General features: G+C 29.8%; 2 protein-coding genes across 3 annotated transcripts in view; one reads left to right on the top strand and one right to left on the bottom strand.

The window, feature by feature from the left end:
• Positions 1 to 13159, bottom strand: part of LOC130442172 (arrestin domain-containing protein 2-like) — a 300222-nt gene that overhangs the window by 166331 nt on the left and 120732 nt on the right. The window lies entirely within an intron of this gene.
• Positions 8021 to 13159, top strand: part of LOC130442173 (golgin subfamily A member 6-like protein 25) — a 31097-nt gene continuing 25958 nt past the window's right edge. The window contains exon 1 of the mRNA XM_056776275.1: positions 8021 to 8061. Coding sequence (XP_056632253.1) covers positions 8041 to 8061 — 21 coding nt within the window. The 5' untranslated portion in view covers positions 8021 to 8040. The remainder of the gene's footprint in view (positions 8062 to 13159) is intronic.

Below are 13159 nucleotides of genomic sequence, written 5' to 3'. Positions count from 1 at the left end.
ACATTTAAACATTTGGGGATCCATTTTGCAGCAATTTTTCTCATGTCCACATTGACGTGAACTATATGATGAACGCGTTCATATGAAATATTCTGTGCTTCAGATATCCGTTTTGGCCCAATTCGACGGTCTGATACAATCATGTCATGAACTGCATCGATATTTTCGGGGACTGACACAGAAACTGTCCTTACCTCTTTTGCAGCTTGCAGACCAATTTTTCACGGTCGGTCGCATACGAAGGACATTGATCACCAAGGGTATTAAGAATATCTTCGTTAATCTGCTTACCTTTTAACCCTTTTAAATACAGGTACTTGATGAAAGCACGATACTCCAATTTTTCGATTTTCACAATTTCGGAGGACATCTTTATTCTTTTAATTTATTGTGTAACTCTGGTTTACTTTTTGACGTCAAACTTTACACTGACACTTCTAATAAGTTATTGTTCGTTGCTATGGTAACGCAATATTTTGTTTATGCATGTAACTGGTCTAGGCTAACTATATATCAATACATCCTCGTATTAATGAAGCTCTTTCTCTTTACTAAAACAACGAGCAGTTTTAGCATCATATGACATTTATATGATTAGTTGTCGATATTTCCGTGACTGTATGCATATATAATACTGCTGACAAACTAACCAACCAAACCTAACCTAACCAAAAGAATAACCTCCAGTCAAGAACATAAATGGAAATAGAACGTGGAATAAAAGATTTGTAGAAAGCTGATATATCAATTGTAGAATTTATAGTCCGAGAGCTGACTGCTGAAAAAGGAACCTGATCGGTTAAAGGACATATAGAACACCCCCCTTATTCGCTGTAATAAATGTATCCAATTAAGAGGAGAATCTGTTGAGTAATAAAATATTTCGACATTGAAATTTTGTTTAGTTATATAGTAGGCTAAGAATTTTTCAATATATCCTCTTATTATTGGAAAAGGTAGTACTCAAATAGAGGAAAACAATGATATAGGAGTTATAGTCCCCAGTTATTCACTTGACCAGGCAACCATTTTTTGATTTTCAAATTTTGGTATAGTTGCTTAGCTTATTAGTTAAAGCATGATTTTGGTATCAAATGAAAGCTTGAAGTTACTAGTTTTAGAAAAAAAATGGTTGCCTAGCCTCTGACTGTTAGAAATTTTTGCGGCCCACTTCAAAGACGGGCAACCCGAGTGTACGCTATGAAATACTCCATAAGAACGTTATACCTTAATCTATGTATTTACCATTAAACTTTATCAACATATTCTTTATATTTAAAATATTTAAGACATACATAATGAAATTAATTGTCTTCTCAATCAATTTTTTTTTAATTAACACGTACAAAATTGAAACATAGGAAATAAATTATACGAAAACAGTTAACATAATTAAGCAATTTATTTATTAAAAGTATAATATAAACTGTTACAATTGTACCGTTTATTTATAAATTATTTTATATTTGAAACTTCAATTTTATTGTTATATTTATGAGTTACATTGCATTTTTCTAAAGTTTGTGTATCGAAAATATTAACAAACCCTTCAGAATTACCGCACCGCAAACACAACTTCATAGTGATATTATTCCCACAACACTCTAAAAATCACAATATATCTTTGCTATAAGGACTACAGAGCAAGAATGACCAGGATATATAAATTTAAATGAAGAAGCAGCTGTCGCTTTTGATCTCTTTCTAGTATTGAGATAAATGTAAGAATGACCAATAGAATGTTTTAATCTATAAGGTGGTACACAAACGAATACGTATAAAATACAAATACATAGAAAAGACAGGTATGAGGTACAAGAGACGAGCAAAAGTTGGCAAAAGGGAAGTTTCAGACTCTTCTTACCTTTATGAACAAAAATATTGCTATTCGTTAAAATATACCTGAAGCATTATTTTAGCGCCTACAAAATCAGGTGACCTTCACCCACCTTCTGACTAGGATGCGCTTACCTGTATTGGAAGAAAAAAAGTGAAAGTTTATAGTTTACGTGCTTACATGTATTTGGAGAAGTTAAGTTTCAGGGGAATAGTTATTTTAAACATATATTTTTCTCCAATTTATTTCCTCTGTTTTATTTATAGTTTAAATGTTTAAAAAAATATTTCGGTTAAAAATATATTTAAAACACAAATATTAAAAAAATTAACTAATATTAAAATTTCAAAATATATTTGTCTCCGATTCACTTCCTATGTTTTAATTATATTTCCTTGATTGAGAAAACAATTGATTACAATATTCATTTTTCAAATATTTTGGATATAAAAAATAAGTTGATAAAATTTAATGGGAAATACATAGATTGAGGTATAACGTTCTTATGGAGTATCTTATAGCGTACAATTGGGGCTGCTCGTCTTCAAAGTGGGCTGCAAAAATTTCTAACAGTCAGAGGCTAGACAACCATTTTTTTTTCTAAAACAAGAAAGTTCAAGCTTTCATTTGATACCAAAATCAAGCTTTAACTAATAAGTTGAGCAACTATACCAGAATTTATAAAATAAAAAAATGGTTGCCTAGTCAAGGAACTGACTGGAGACTATAACTCTTGTAATATTATATATAACTCTTATATTATATATGTCCTTTAACCGATCAGGTTCGTTTTTCAGCGGCCAGCTCTTCGCCTATTATAGTATACATTAAATTCACTATCAGTTGTCGAACAATATAAAAATTTATGCAAACAATAAAGTAAGAGTGAGTAATGAGTGTACATTGAAGAAATATAAAAAGATGTGTTTCCTGTTAATAAACTCAGGTAAGTTTTCAATGTCCAGTCCAGTCCAGATGTTTGTGTTTTCCCAACGCAATGCCATTTAAACATGAGGGTTATCGTGCCGTAGTTTTATCGGTTCCCAAGTGCGTTTCATGTCGTTCTGTGACCAGAAAATCTATAGATAAGCAGTTTGCGATCACTCCTATGGCGACAGTGGAGACAGTCCAGTATGCCCTGCTTGTAGATCGCAGTTTTTTTATTTTAGCTACTTCCATGGCTTATCTCCAGACTGGAGTTGCGTAGAGCATGATTGAGAAGGCAGCTGAACACAGTACACTTTTTCTGCTCGCCTTTGATTCTGTTACATTTAGCATCAGAATTTATAACGCACCAATAAACTTCTTCTCGGTGGTTTTCATCACATGATAGGAGGATGTTACTTTTTTGTCTAGCCATAAGGCCAGATACTTTAGCATTTTCTGTGGCCTTATATCTATGTTTTTTACTTCAAATCCAATTGGGCCTAGTCGTTTCATGATTTCAGTAGAATCGATTCCGGTTTTTCTAGAGTCACGTGCAACAACGATCAAGACAAATCGTCAGCATAGGCAATAGTTACTTCGTTATCTCGGAAGCTCAAGTTCAAGTATGCCGTTCCATAGGGTAGGGTCCAGAATTGATCCCAGCGACACGTCGCTATATTTAGTCTTGATATGACTATTTAGGCAATTGTCCAATCTAATATGTCTTGGTCCCAGATATGTCTGTATTAGTCGTAGAATGTCAGGGCTGATTTCAATTCTTTCCAGCTCGTTAAGGATTTCCTGTCTGGGTACAGAGCTGAATGAATTTTTAACATCAAACGACTACTGCCGATTGTCTAATAAAGTCTACTTCTGTTTTAACAGCATCTATTGTTGATGATCCTTTCATAAACGCTGGCTGCTGACAGAAACTAGACTACTTTTTCCAAGATAATAATAGATATCCTTGGAATACAGAGACCTAACTTTCAATAAATAGAACTCAAGAGTAATATATTAGACATCAACAGGTGTAGTTTTAGTGATCGTCCAGTGACGAGGTGCAAGTTCCACACATTGTACGTGAAAAGTATTTTCACACCTCTTTAAAAAACATCATTCAAGAAATAATATATTTCTCTACATAAAAAATAAAGACACCTCGAATTTTCCAAAATTAAATGTTCTAAATAGACTCCCTTGAACTCCAAACATTCAAATAACTTATCTTCAGAGACTTTTCTTACATTTGTGAATATATAACGGTTGATTAAGTAGTCTCTCTTCAATTCCATACAATTTCAAGACCTTCCAATACTTTTCTCTATCATTTCGTTCATAATCCAAAAATGCAACATTACAGAAAACTTTAAAATACAATATTGATTAATCTTCTTAAGTATAATTTGATGAATACGGTATCCGTACCCATTAAAATTATAATGTACGAGGAAGGTTTCTCAAAAAAACGCCTTCACAAAGTTTGACCACATTTTTGCTTCGATTGTTATATTGGTCGCATTCAGTGGACGTAGCTACTTCTACCAATCGTTAAGGAACATGTTGAGCGTTCGCTGTAAAGACTTTTTTGTTTTCTGTGTCTTGTTATTATTCTATGACAGGTATATATTTTCAAAACAGATGCTATTTTGGTTGTTTTTATTGAACTTAACAAGTATTCTATTAATTGGTAAATGTGGAGGTACTACTTCAAAGAATTATGAGGTGTATTCATCACTCACTCACTTTTATATGTATGTAAAAATTGTCTACATAACTCAAAACGAAATTTTAGGGAATAATTCATGCAGTTCCAATTCATTTTTCTTATCTTCATAAACGAATTTAAATATTTTTCTCCTAAGAAAAATTACAACTTGACGTGAACACAGTCGTTTTAACAAATTTCACTTTTGCTATTGGTACTTCCGCTAGGGAACGTGTTTGTAGCGTATATGTCACCGAACAATTCCACTAGGATTTTGCAACAATTGCACAACGGTTTGTCCGCTGAATACGATAGTTTCAATGATGTTTCATTTATCACCTGAAAAAAATTTCTGAAAAATGGATATGTTTTTACATTTATCTAAGAAAACTGTTTTCGTTGTTAAGTGAGTACGAAAAAAAAAATAAATAAACATTATTTATTACGTGGAAATATAATCCAGTCAAAATAGACAAAAATAAGTCATAACTTAGCCAAAATTCGCAAAGAGCTGAAAATTGACATAGACGTTAAATACATCGTTATAAATGAAATGTCGAAAGTCCCCTTTGATCCTACTTTTGTAAACAAATTTATTCAAGGTCAAAAGTAGAAAATTAAGGTTTTTTCCATTTTTCTCGAAAATAGTGAGTATTATCGTGAAAGTAGATCAGATAAAAGTTGTAGATCATACAATTTTCTACCAAAATGGTCCAGTCACTTTTTCTCTTACGACTCACCATTCGAGAGATATCGCGGTTTTAATCATTAGAAAATTCATATTTTACATAATATGCACACATTTCCGCATCACCTATAAGGTATTATACTTGGCGCATTTTTTTTAACGTGGTTTCCCCAGTAGGTATACTCCACGATCTATTGTAATAAAGAATGTTTGATCAGATCTTATCCTATTAATTGAAAAAATAGTAATATTGCTAATGATTAAAGTGGAATTTTGAATTTTCACAAAATAACTTCCGAATACATTCGAATATTTATATATGATTTCAATATAAAAATTCTGTCTATTATATTGCGGCTCAGTTATTTTAACAATAAGATGCCGCTAAAGGTGGCAGAATATTTTGTTATATTTTTCTTTTATTATTTTTACCTCTTCAAGTGGAAATAGGACTACAAGCAGAACACTCGTCTTCGGATCGTATGAGAATTCTATATTCGCGGGTAATAACAATCATTATTTGCTTGTTGAATAATATACTATTTTTGCAGAGAAATAACTTGTATTTTCCGTCAAGCCTCGTATACTATATACAAGCTCACCTTTCATAGGCTTACGCCATAGATCGATCGACCGAATACAAATTATATATAAAACCATTATGGTCAACATTATAGACTAACACGAAAGAACAAAATTAGTCAGTGTTCTCAATTTTCAATAATTTATCTACCTAAAGCCCCAATCAAAAACCCCCAATCATTCATGAAATAAATAATTCATTTATTATTTTTAAGTAAATAACATTAGAAATAATAAAATATCATTAAACAAATGATAAATTTCACACAATAAAATAATAATTTCATTCGGAAACATCATTTTTTTAAATTCTTCATTCCAAAATTATCAAAAACTTCAAATAACAAACCATTTTCTGAGATTCTGATTTTCTAAAATCACACATATTGCAATGTTACTCTTATTTATTCATACGATTTATATTCGTGAGGTTGGATTAATAAACACTGTCTCTTGCGTTCTTAAATTATTTGAAATTATAATAATTCACTTATCACTAACACTCATTTACTTAAATAATTGATTTTATTTCTTCGATTACTTTCTACTACTATTTATTACAAACTAAACTGAACTGCGCTACGGAAACTCCTTATATATATCCCAGAAGAAGTATCAAAACTTCTAAAAAATAAATAAACTGCATGCTGTAACAAAAACTTATTTACACCAAGCGGATTCCGTGGTTTATAAAATATTGACATTGAAAAATTTCAACATTTTTTGGGATCAAACCATAATCATAATTTGTAACATTTCAATTGATATTATGTTACGCAACTTATTTTTTATAATGTTTTATATCGATATTTGTAGTTATGAAAATCCCAAAAAATATAACATAATATAACATGATATAATAAAATATATATCAGCTAAAAACATCCCATCCAAAATTTTTTCCTCTAAATTTACCAAAATTGTTCAAGTATAAACAATAATTTAAAATGAAAGTAAAGCAACGCGCTTTATTAAAACACTAAGCTGAGAACTTGAAATCCTCTCTAATACGTTTGGGATGGAAATGAAATGATCGGAAAATGTATGTTGAATGGGACTAGATTGATTAAAAGAAAAATATTTACCATAAACAGAATAATAAAGCAGCCCACACCCTCGGAACTTTCCACAACCTTTTATATCGGCCTTTATGTTATGTAAAGCTCTGCTTTCCTAGCCAGTAGGGAATTATCGGCACGGCGATTTTACTTACATTGGCATTTGTGACATACCTGACATGTACGTACGCACACAAAGCGTCATTAATAGAATAAAATTATTTATAAAAAAATGAGTGCAGTCTTTTAAAAAAGGAAAACATTCGCTTTATTAAAATCGGATTTATGGTTTTTTTTAATCGATTTAAATTTTTTAATTGCCTATACCACTAATATGTGTTTCCAGAAATTGAGAAAAAAAATATCGGTTTTAATACATAACCAACTTCTCGATGTTTGCTGAGTAGTTTACCTTTTTTTCATTTTTGATTTGTATACGATGTCCAAATCCAAAAGATTTCATTTTCCCTATGAGGACGATATTGTGTTTTTGAAGGAAATCGTGACCAATAATCTTAACCTAAGTTAACCCTCATAACCAGCGACACTTTCAACAGAAGACAAAATTTCCGGTTGGAAATAGCAGCTAATAATTTTCCCACAACTTTTTAAAGTCGAATTTATTGAAAATAAAATCAAGTAAAGTCGGCTACAATAAAATTGCCCTAATTTCTCATAGAAAATATATGGAATCATTATATTTTGACTATTCTTCTATAAGTATACAAAGTTTCAAGTTGATCCAATATTTATAAGTAGATGAAAATCATTTCCAAAGATTCCGTTTACTTTTATGTAACACAAATTTTATTCTGTGAATAATAAATCTGAAAAGCTAAAAATAACTTTTTCGATACCCGTAAAAGAAAATAAATTGAATCAAGAGCCGACAAAATGCACCTTATCTTATATAATTGAAATTGTAAGTTCAACATTTCTGACGAACGTGTTTCATACAAGCACTTACAACATAACCACCGGAAAGCTAACGTAATTAATGCAAAATTATTTAGGAAGTATTCAGTAATTACACGTCCCACCTGCTAAAGTTATCTTGAGTACATGAAGAAAGCGAAATTCACAGAGCCATCATACGTTCTCCAACATATTGGTGACCTACTGGGGGAAAGCATTGATAGAATACGAAATATCGCCCGGTATAAAGCTACAGTTCTTAGAACAGAAAATTCAGTAAACAAACTACATTAAGCCCCTGACAGAGGGCTCCTAAAACTTGAAGATGAGGTGTTTTTTACTGCTGGTTAGTGTCAATTAGTTTTTGTGATTTTTTGTGAAAAAATAGTGTTCGGCGGTTTGAAATGAATGGATTATTAAATATTTACATTAATACATTATTTTTGAAAAATAATAATCAAATTTTCTTATGAGATAAACGATTTTATGAGTAGATTAAACGTTAACATCGCTAGGAAGAAAGAGCTTTTAATAAGATAATATTTTTTAAAAACATTTTATTGCATTACAAAGTAACACTATAATTTTAAACATACAGGGATATCTGCTGTTGAATATTAAGGTTTTTCGAATATTATCAAACTAATTTTGTGCAGAATTTTTGGATAGAAAATTCTCTGTTTTATATACATCAGAATTAAAATTCAACAATAATATAAAAATAATTTAAAAGTATACATAATGTTTGCTTTTGTCTCCATGAAAAGTTTAAAATTATTTTCAGACTGAATCCAAATTTACTTCATAATCAAATATACAATTTTTCCACATAAATTCGTAACATGTTGAAAACTTATTTATAATTAAAATTAGAAACAGATTATTCTGTATAAAAATTTCTCTATGGTGTTAAATCTGAGTTTCGGCATTGAGATTTTTCTAAAAGGAGTGAAATAAGTTTATTTTTCATAATATTGAAATTTGTTATGAAGAAAATCATTTGAAAACAACATAACCTAGTATTTTATAAACTGTTAACTCAATTGTTACTGAACATCAACAAAAATTTGAACATCTACTTCTATATTGTGAAATTTATTCATTTAATTTCTAAATAATTTATATGGGCAATAAAATCATTTATTTTACAATAACAATATAAAGAAAGATCTAGAAAAGTTATGAAAACAATATACTATTGGTGTAATTAACATTGAGATTATGAATGGGTTATAATTTTGTACAAGAACGTTGATGTCATCGAAATATAAAAAAAATGAGTAGCACAGTTTTTGTGAAATCCTCATTTTTTATTGTTATTAAAGTCTTATTTTGATTGTTGAAACGGGCAGTCGGTAAGTAAGTGTTTACAGTAAGTTGTGTCTTACATATTTTACTTATTATCAAGCTCAGTAAAGCCTGATCTGAGTTAGTTTATATTGAATCTTCAGTTGATTGACTGCAAACAGGCTCTTTTTCACGGTTCCATATCGTTCAATTTCGATTTGCTAACATTTTTAGGGAGTTATATCATGAAGTATTGCCATTGTCTCGCTAAATATTGGACATTTATAAACGGCTCTTGTTTTAATTTATTTTCTTCCAAGTAGCTATGAAAGAATCATCCAATTGGTGTTGATTTAGTGACCTAGCTAATCAGCATTTCTAAAATCTATATGTTAATTTTCTAATAATGTTGAATCTCCTGCTGGTACCATACCAACTGCCGTTTATATACAATTGAGTTGATAAAAAATCAGATATATTTCTGCTGCCAGGAAAAAATTATTCGTTTATTGTAAATACTACACTAAATATTATTGTTTGGAACAAATCTTGATCATGGTGCTGAAATTATTCTCATAATTTTTCATTGCGTATACTTTTCTATTGGTGTTTTCAATCAATGTTTGTATTGTGAACGTACCCATATTTTTTTCATATTTGTTGACCATTTCTATCTATTTATCTATGTAACGAAATTTGGTAACAAAAATTTTACCCGCTCAAAAATGTTGGATCGTCTTGAAACTGAGTACATGTAAAAAAACGATGACAATTATGATAGTTTAATTAAACGCTACTTGATGTGAAAGACTTGAAGACAAAATTAACGAGCATTTCTTATTATTAGTTTTGAAAAGCTGTACCTTGAATCTCATTCGATCAAATTGACACAACTGTATCAATCGTTAACCCTTCAGTATTAAATTTTAATACAGTCTTGATAAAAATTGCAATTTGATCTATTACTTGTGACCCTCACTGTTTCTGTAATGTTCACGTCAATATCATTCATTAATTATTTTCTAATTGATGGGAAAATATAGATAATGATATTATTGGTGTGAGAAGAAACTAAATTTGACCATGACGTTCTCAGATCATCTTGAAAACAACTTTTTCCCCCAAGAACCTAATAAGAAGTCGTTCAAAAGTAACTATTCACTTACTTTTTTTATATAGGACTGCAATAGTGCTTTTATAATGTTTTTGGAAGGTATTCTTTTTTCAAAATCATTTTCACATTAGTTTCAGGATAGCGTGGTTTTGAATTATTTCTAATTGATTATATTAATGAACAAAATCAAGAAATTAAACTGAATTTCAAATGGTGACAAGTTGGAAAATTTTCAAAAAATTAAATTCTATTGACTAACAACTTTCACGCATATTTTCATAGGAATTAAATAAAATTTTACTAGAGAGACCGTACAACCGTTTTCTCTTTTCTCCTGCCATTTTTCAGATGTGTGAGGAGGGTTCCGGTTCCCCTTATATCCAATGTTTCAATTCCATTTTCAGTCTGGACAAGCTTTTCATTTCATCTGGAATTTTCCCCTTTTCATTCCCAGTATGCTTTATTTGGTTCATCCACTTACTTCTTGGGCTATCTCTTTTTCTATATATCTGATGCTGTCACTTTTCTTCTACGTATGTCTGTTTATATATTCCAAATGTACATATACCAGTTGTTTTCTCTTCATTTGTCTTATTATTTGTCCTAGTTTTATTATTTCCTATTTCTACATTTCATCCACTTTCTTCCTATTATTCCTCTAAGTGTTTCATTTCAGTTTTGTTCGTCAAATTTCTACTTACATATGTTATTGTGATAATTATCATGTATATATCTCTATGTGGCAGTATGGTTGTGGTTAGTCATTTATTCTCCTTATTCCTTATTTCCGCTTCTATATCTTCGTTCTCTTTTTAATACAATTTCTAGATAATCATACTTCGATACTATTTCATTGTATTTGATTTTATTTGTCCCTTTTTTCGCAATTTATGTGTATAACTACAGTTTTTTCAATATCGTTGTTTTATTTATTTTGTCTATAAATTAGTAGGTACTTCATGATATCCATGGTATCTCTACAACTAGAAGTGGGTCAATTTTTACGAATTGGTATGATATGCATTTCCCAAATAATTTTTTTGCTTATTTCTAATGCAAGAAATATATGCATAGTGTGAGTAATATACTTTTTTTACGATGTTATACATAAGTGATGTTTCAAATTAGTATCAGATTGTATATAGATAACTAATTCATTATTCCAAGATCATTTACCTAATTGGTTGTACATTAAAGTGATTTCTTAACTTGAATAATTATTTTATCACAGTATTTCTACTGATACACATCTGTCAATAAATCATTTAACATAAACAATCAAAATCGTTGATAAAATTTATTTATCCAATTAGTGATAAAGGAATTATAGTATGGACATTTAATTCAAAATCTAGTTATTCGTCATTACATACTTTTACTTTCCAAAACTATACCTGACGTGAAAATTATAACAGATAATGAAAATTATACATATCTAATAATTCACTATGATTTTGTATCTAAGTAGGTAGATTTTCTTAAACTACCAACATCTAATATTCACAAATTATTGACTTTTTAACATCAGAAGAAAAACAAGTAGTTTTAGAACATTTGCTTTAAATCCTTGATGGTTGAGTATTGTCTGCAATTTGTCGATATATAGGGTAGTTCTAAATTCATGTAATGAATAATAGGGGGTATGAGCTATATAAAATTATGGTGGGTCTTTCTTTTAACGAAATATAAGATATAATTCATATAATTTTTGTTGCTACCCCATAATGATGGGATTCTATTAATTAAGATGTCAAAAATACAAAATAACATCATTAACAAAAACTCTCTTAGAGATTTCATTCCAACACAGCTCCATTTACTATGTTTAGCAGTTTTTTTATATCTTAAAACATTTAGGAAAAAGTATTAAGAATTCCACCAGCTGAATTCTAGTTAAAAAATTGTTGGCAAAGTGTTCGAAGTTCGGGTGTAAATTGTGATAACGACGGCCATACAGGTAATTACAATTCTTTTAAAGGAAATTCAACACCGATAGATTCGGACACAAAATAGTGACATCTTTTCTACTTCTCAATCCCAAAACGTAGTTTTTGATAAATACTAAGATTGTAGATATTTTATTGTTATTGTGTGAATAGATCGTTTCTTGAAAAATTTGATATTAAGAGATATTTTACAATAAACAGACATTTTAAGTAGCTAATACATTTATTTTGTTGAGTTGAACCTCGAAAATTTCATGATAAATAAGATAAGAATAGCTAATTTTATCAACGTGTAATTTGAATGGAATTAAAAATTATATATAATTTACAAAAATTTAAAAAAAAACACGTTTTCGAAGCACATTAAACTAAAATGCTAGAAATGATTTTTAAAATAAAAGTGAAACAATAATGAATGAAAAATATTAGTTTTATTGTGAAAAAAGCGTCGGGACCTCGATGTACGAGAAATATGGAGCAAAGCGCTCCACTCTTTTTTCACAATATTTGTCATTCATTATTGTTTTAAGCTTGGTTTCAAATTTATTTTTAACTTGATATGCTTTAAAAGCGTTTTATAGCTCTTGAAAACTATATTTATTTCTTCACTTTTTAGTTTTTTAATTGATACCACCCTCGTATAATGGCAGCGCTGCTTATATACCTACATCTTGTCGAAACTTGTATCGAGCCATAAAGGTGTAGCTGTTAGGATTTTCGTAGTCCTTAATTTCAAACACGGAGATAAATAACCCACTTGTTCTTAGTCAAAAGGAGAGTTACAAACAGGATCACAAACAAACAAACCCTCATACAGGTGAAGCTAATATAATCGTGTTAAAAATATACATGACCAGCAAACCCGGCGAACTCCGTTTCACCACCAGATGGCTTCGTTTTATGTAACATTTCGTTTGGTGATTAGAAGATGAAGAAAAAATTTTGTTTGTTTTATATTTGAAAAGGAAAAAATTTATTCCATTTCACAACTGTAATGAATTCATTTCGATTACAAAAATGAAGTGTTATTTAGTCTCTAATTAAATGAAAGTGAATCCAAAGTAAATACTGAATCGAAGCGTTATACGTGTCCGCAA

The sequence above is a fragment of the Diorhabda sublineata genome, chromosome 3 (assembly GCF_026230105.1).
Source record: "Diorhabda sublineata isolate icDioSubl1.1 chromosome 3, icDioSubl1.1, whole genome shotgun sequence".
NCBI lineage: Eukaryota > Metazoa > Arthropoda > Insecta > Coleoptera > Chrysomelidae > Diorhabda > Diorhabda sublineata.
This window is presented reverse-complemented; position numbering and strand designations above follow the sequence as displayed.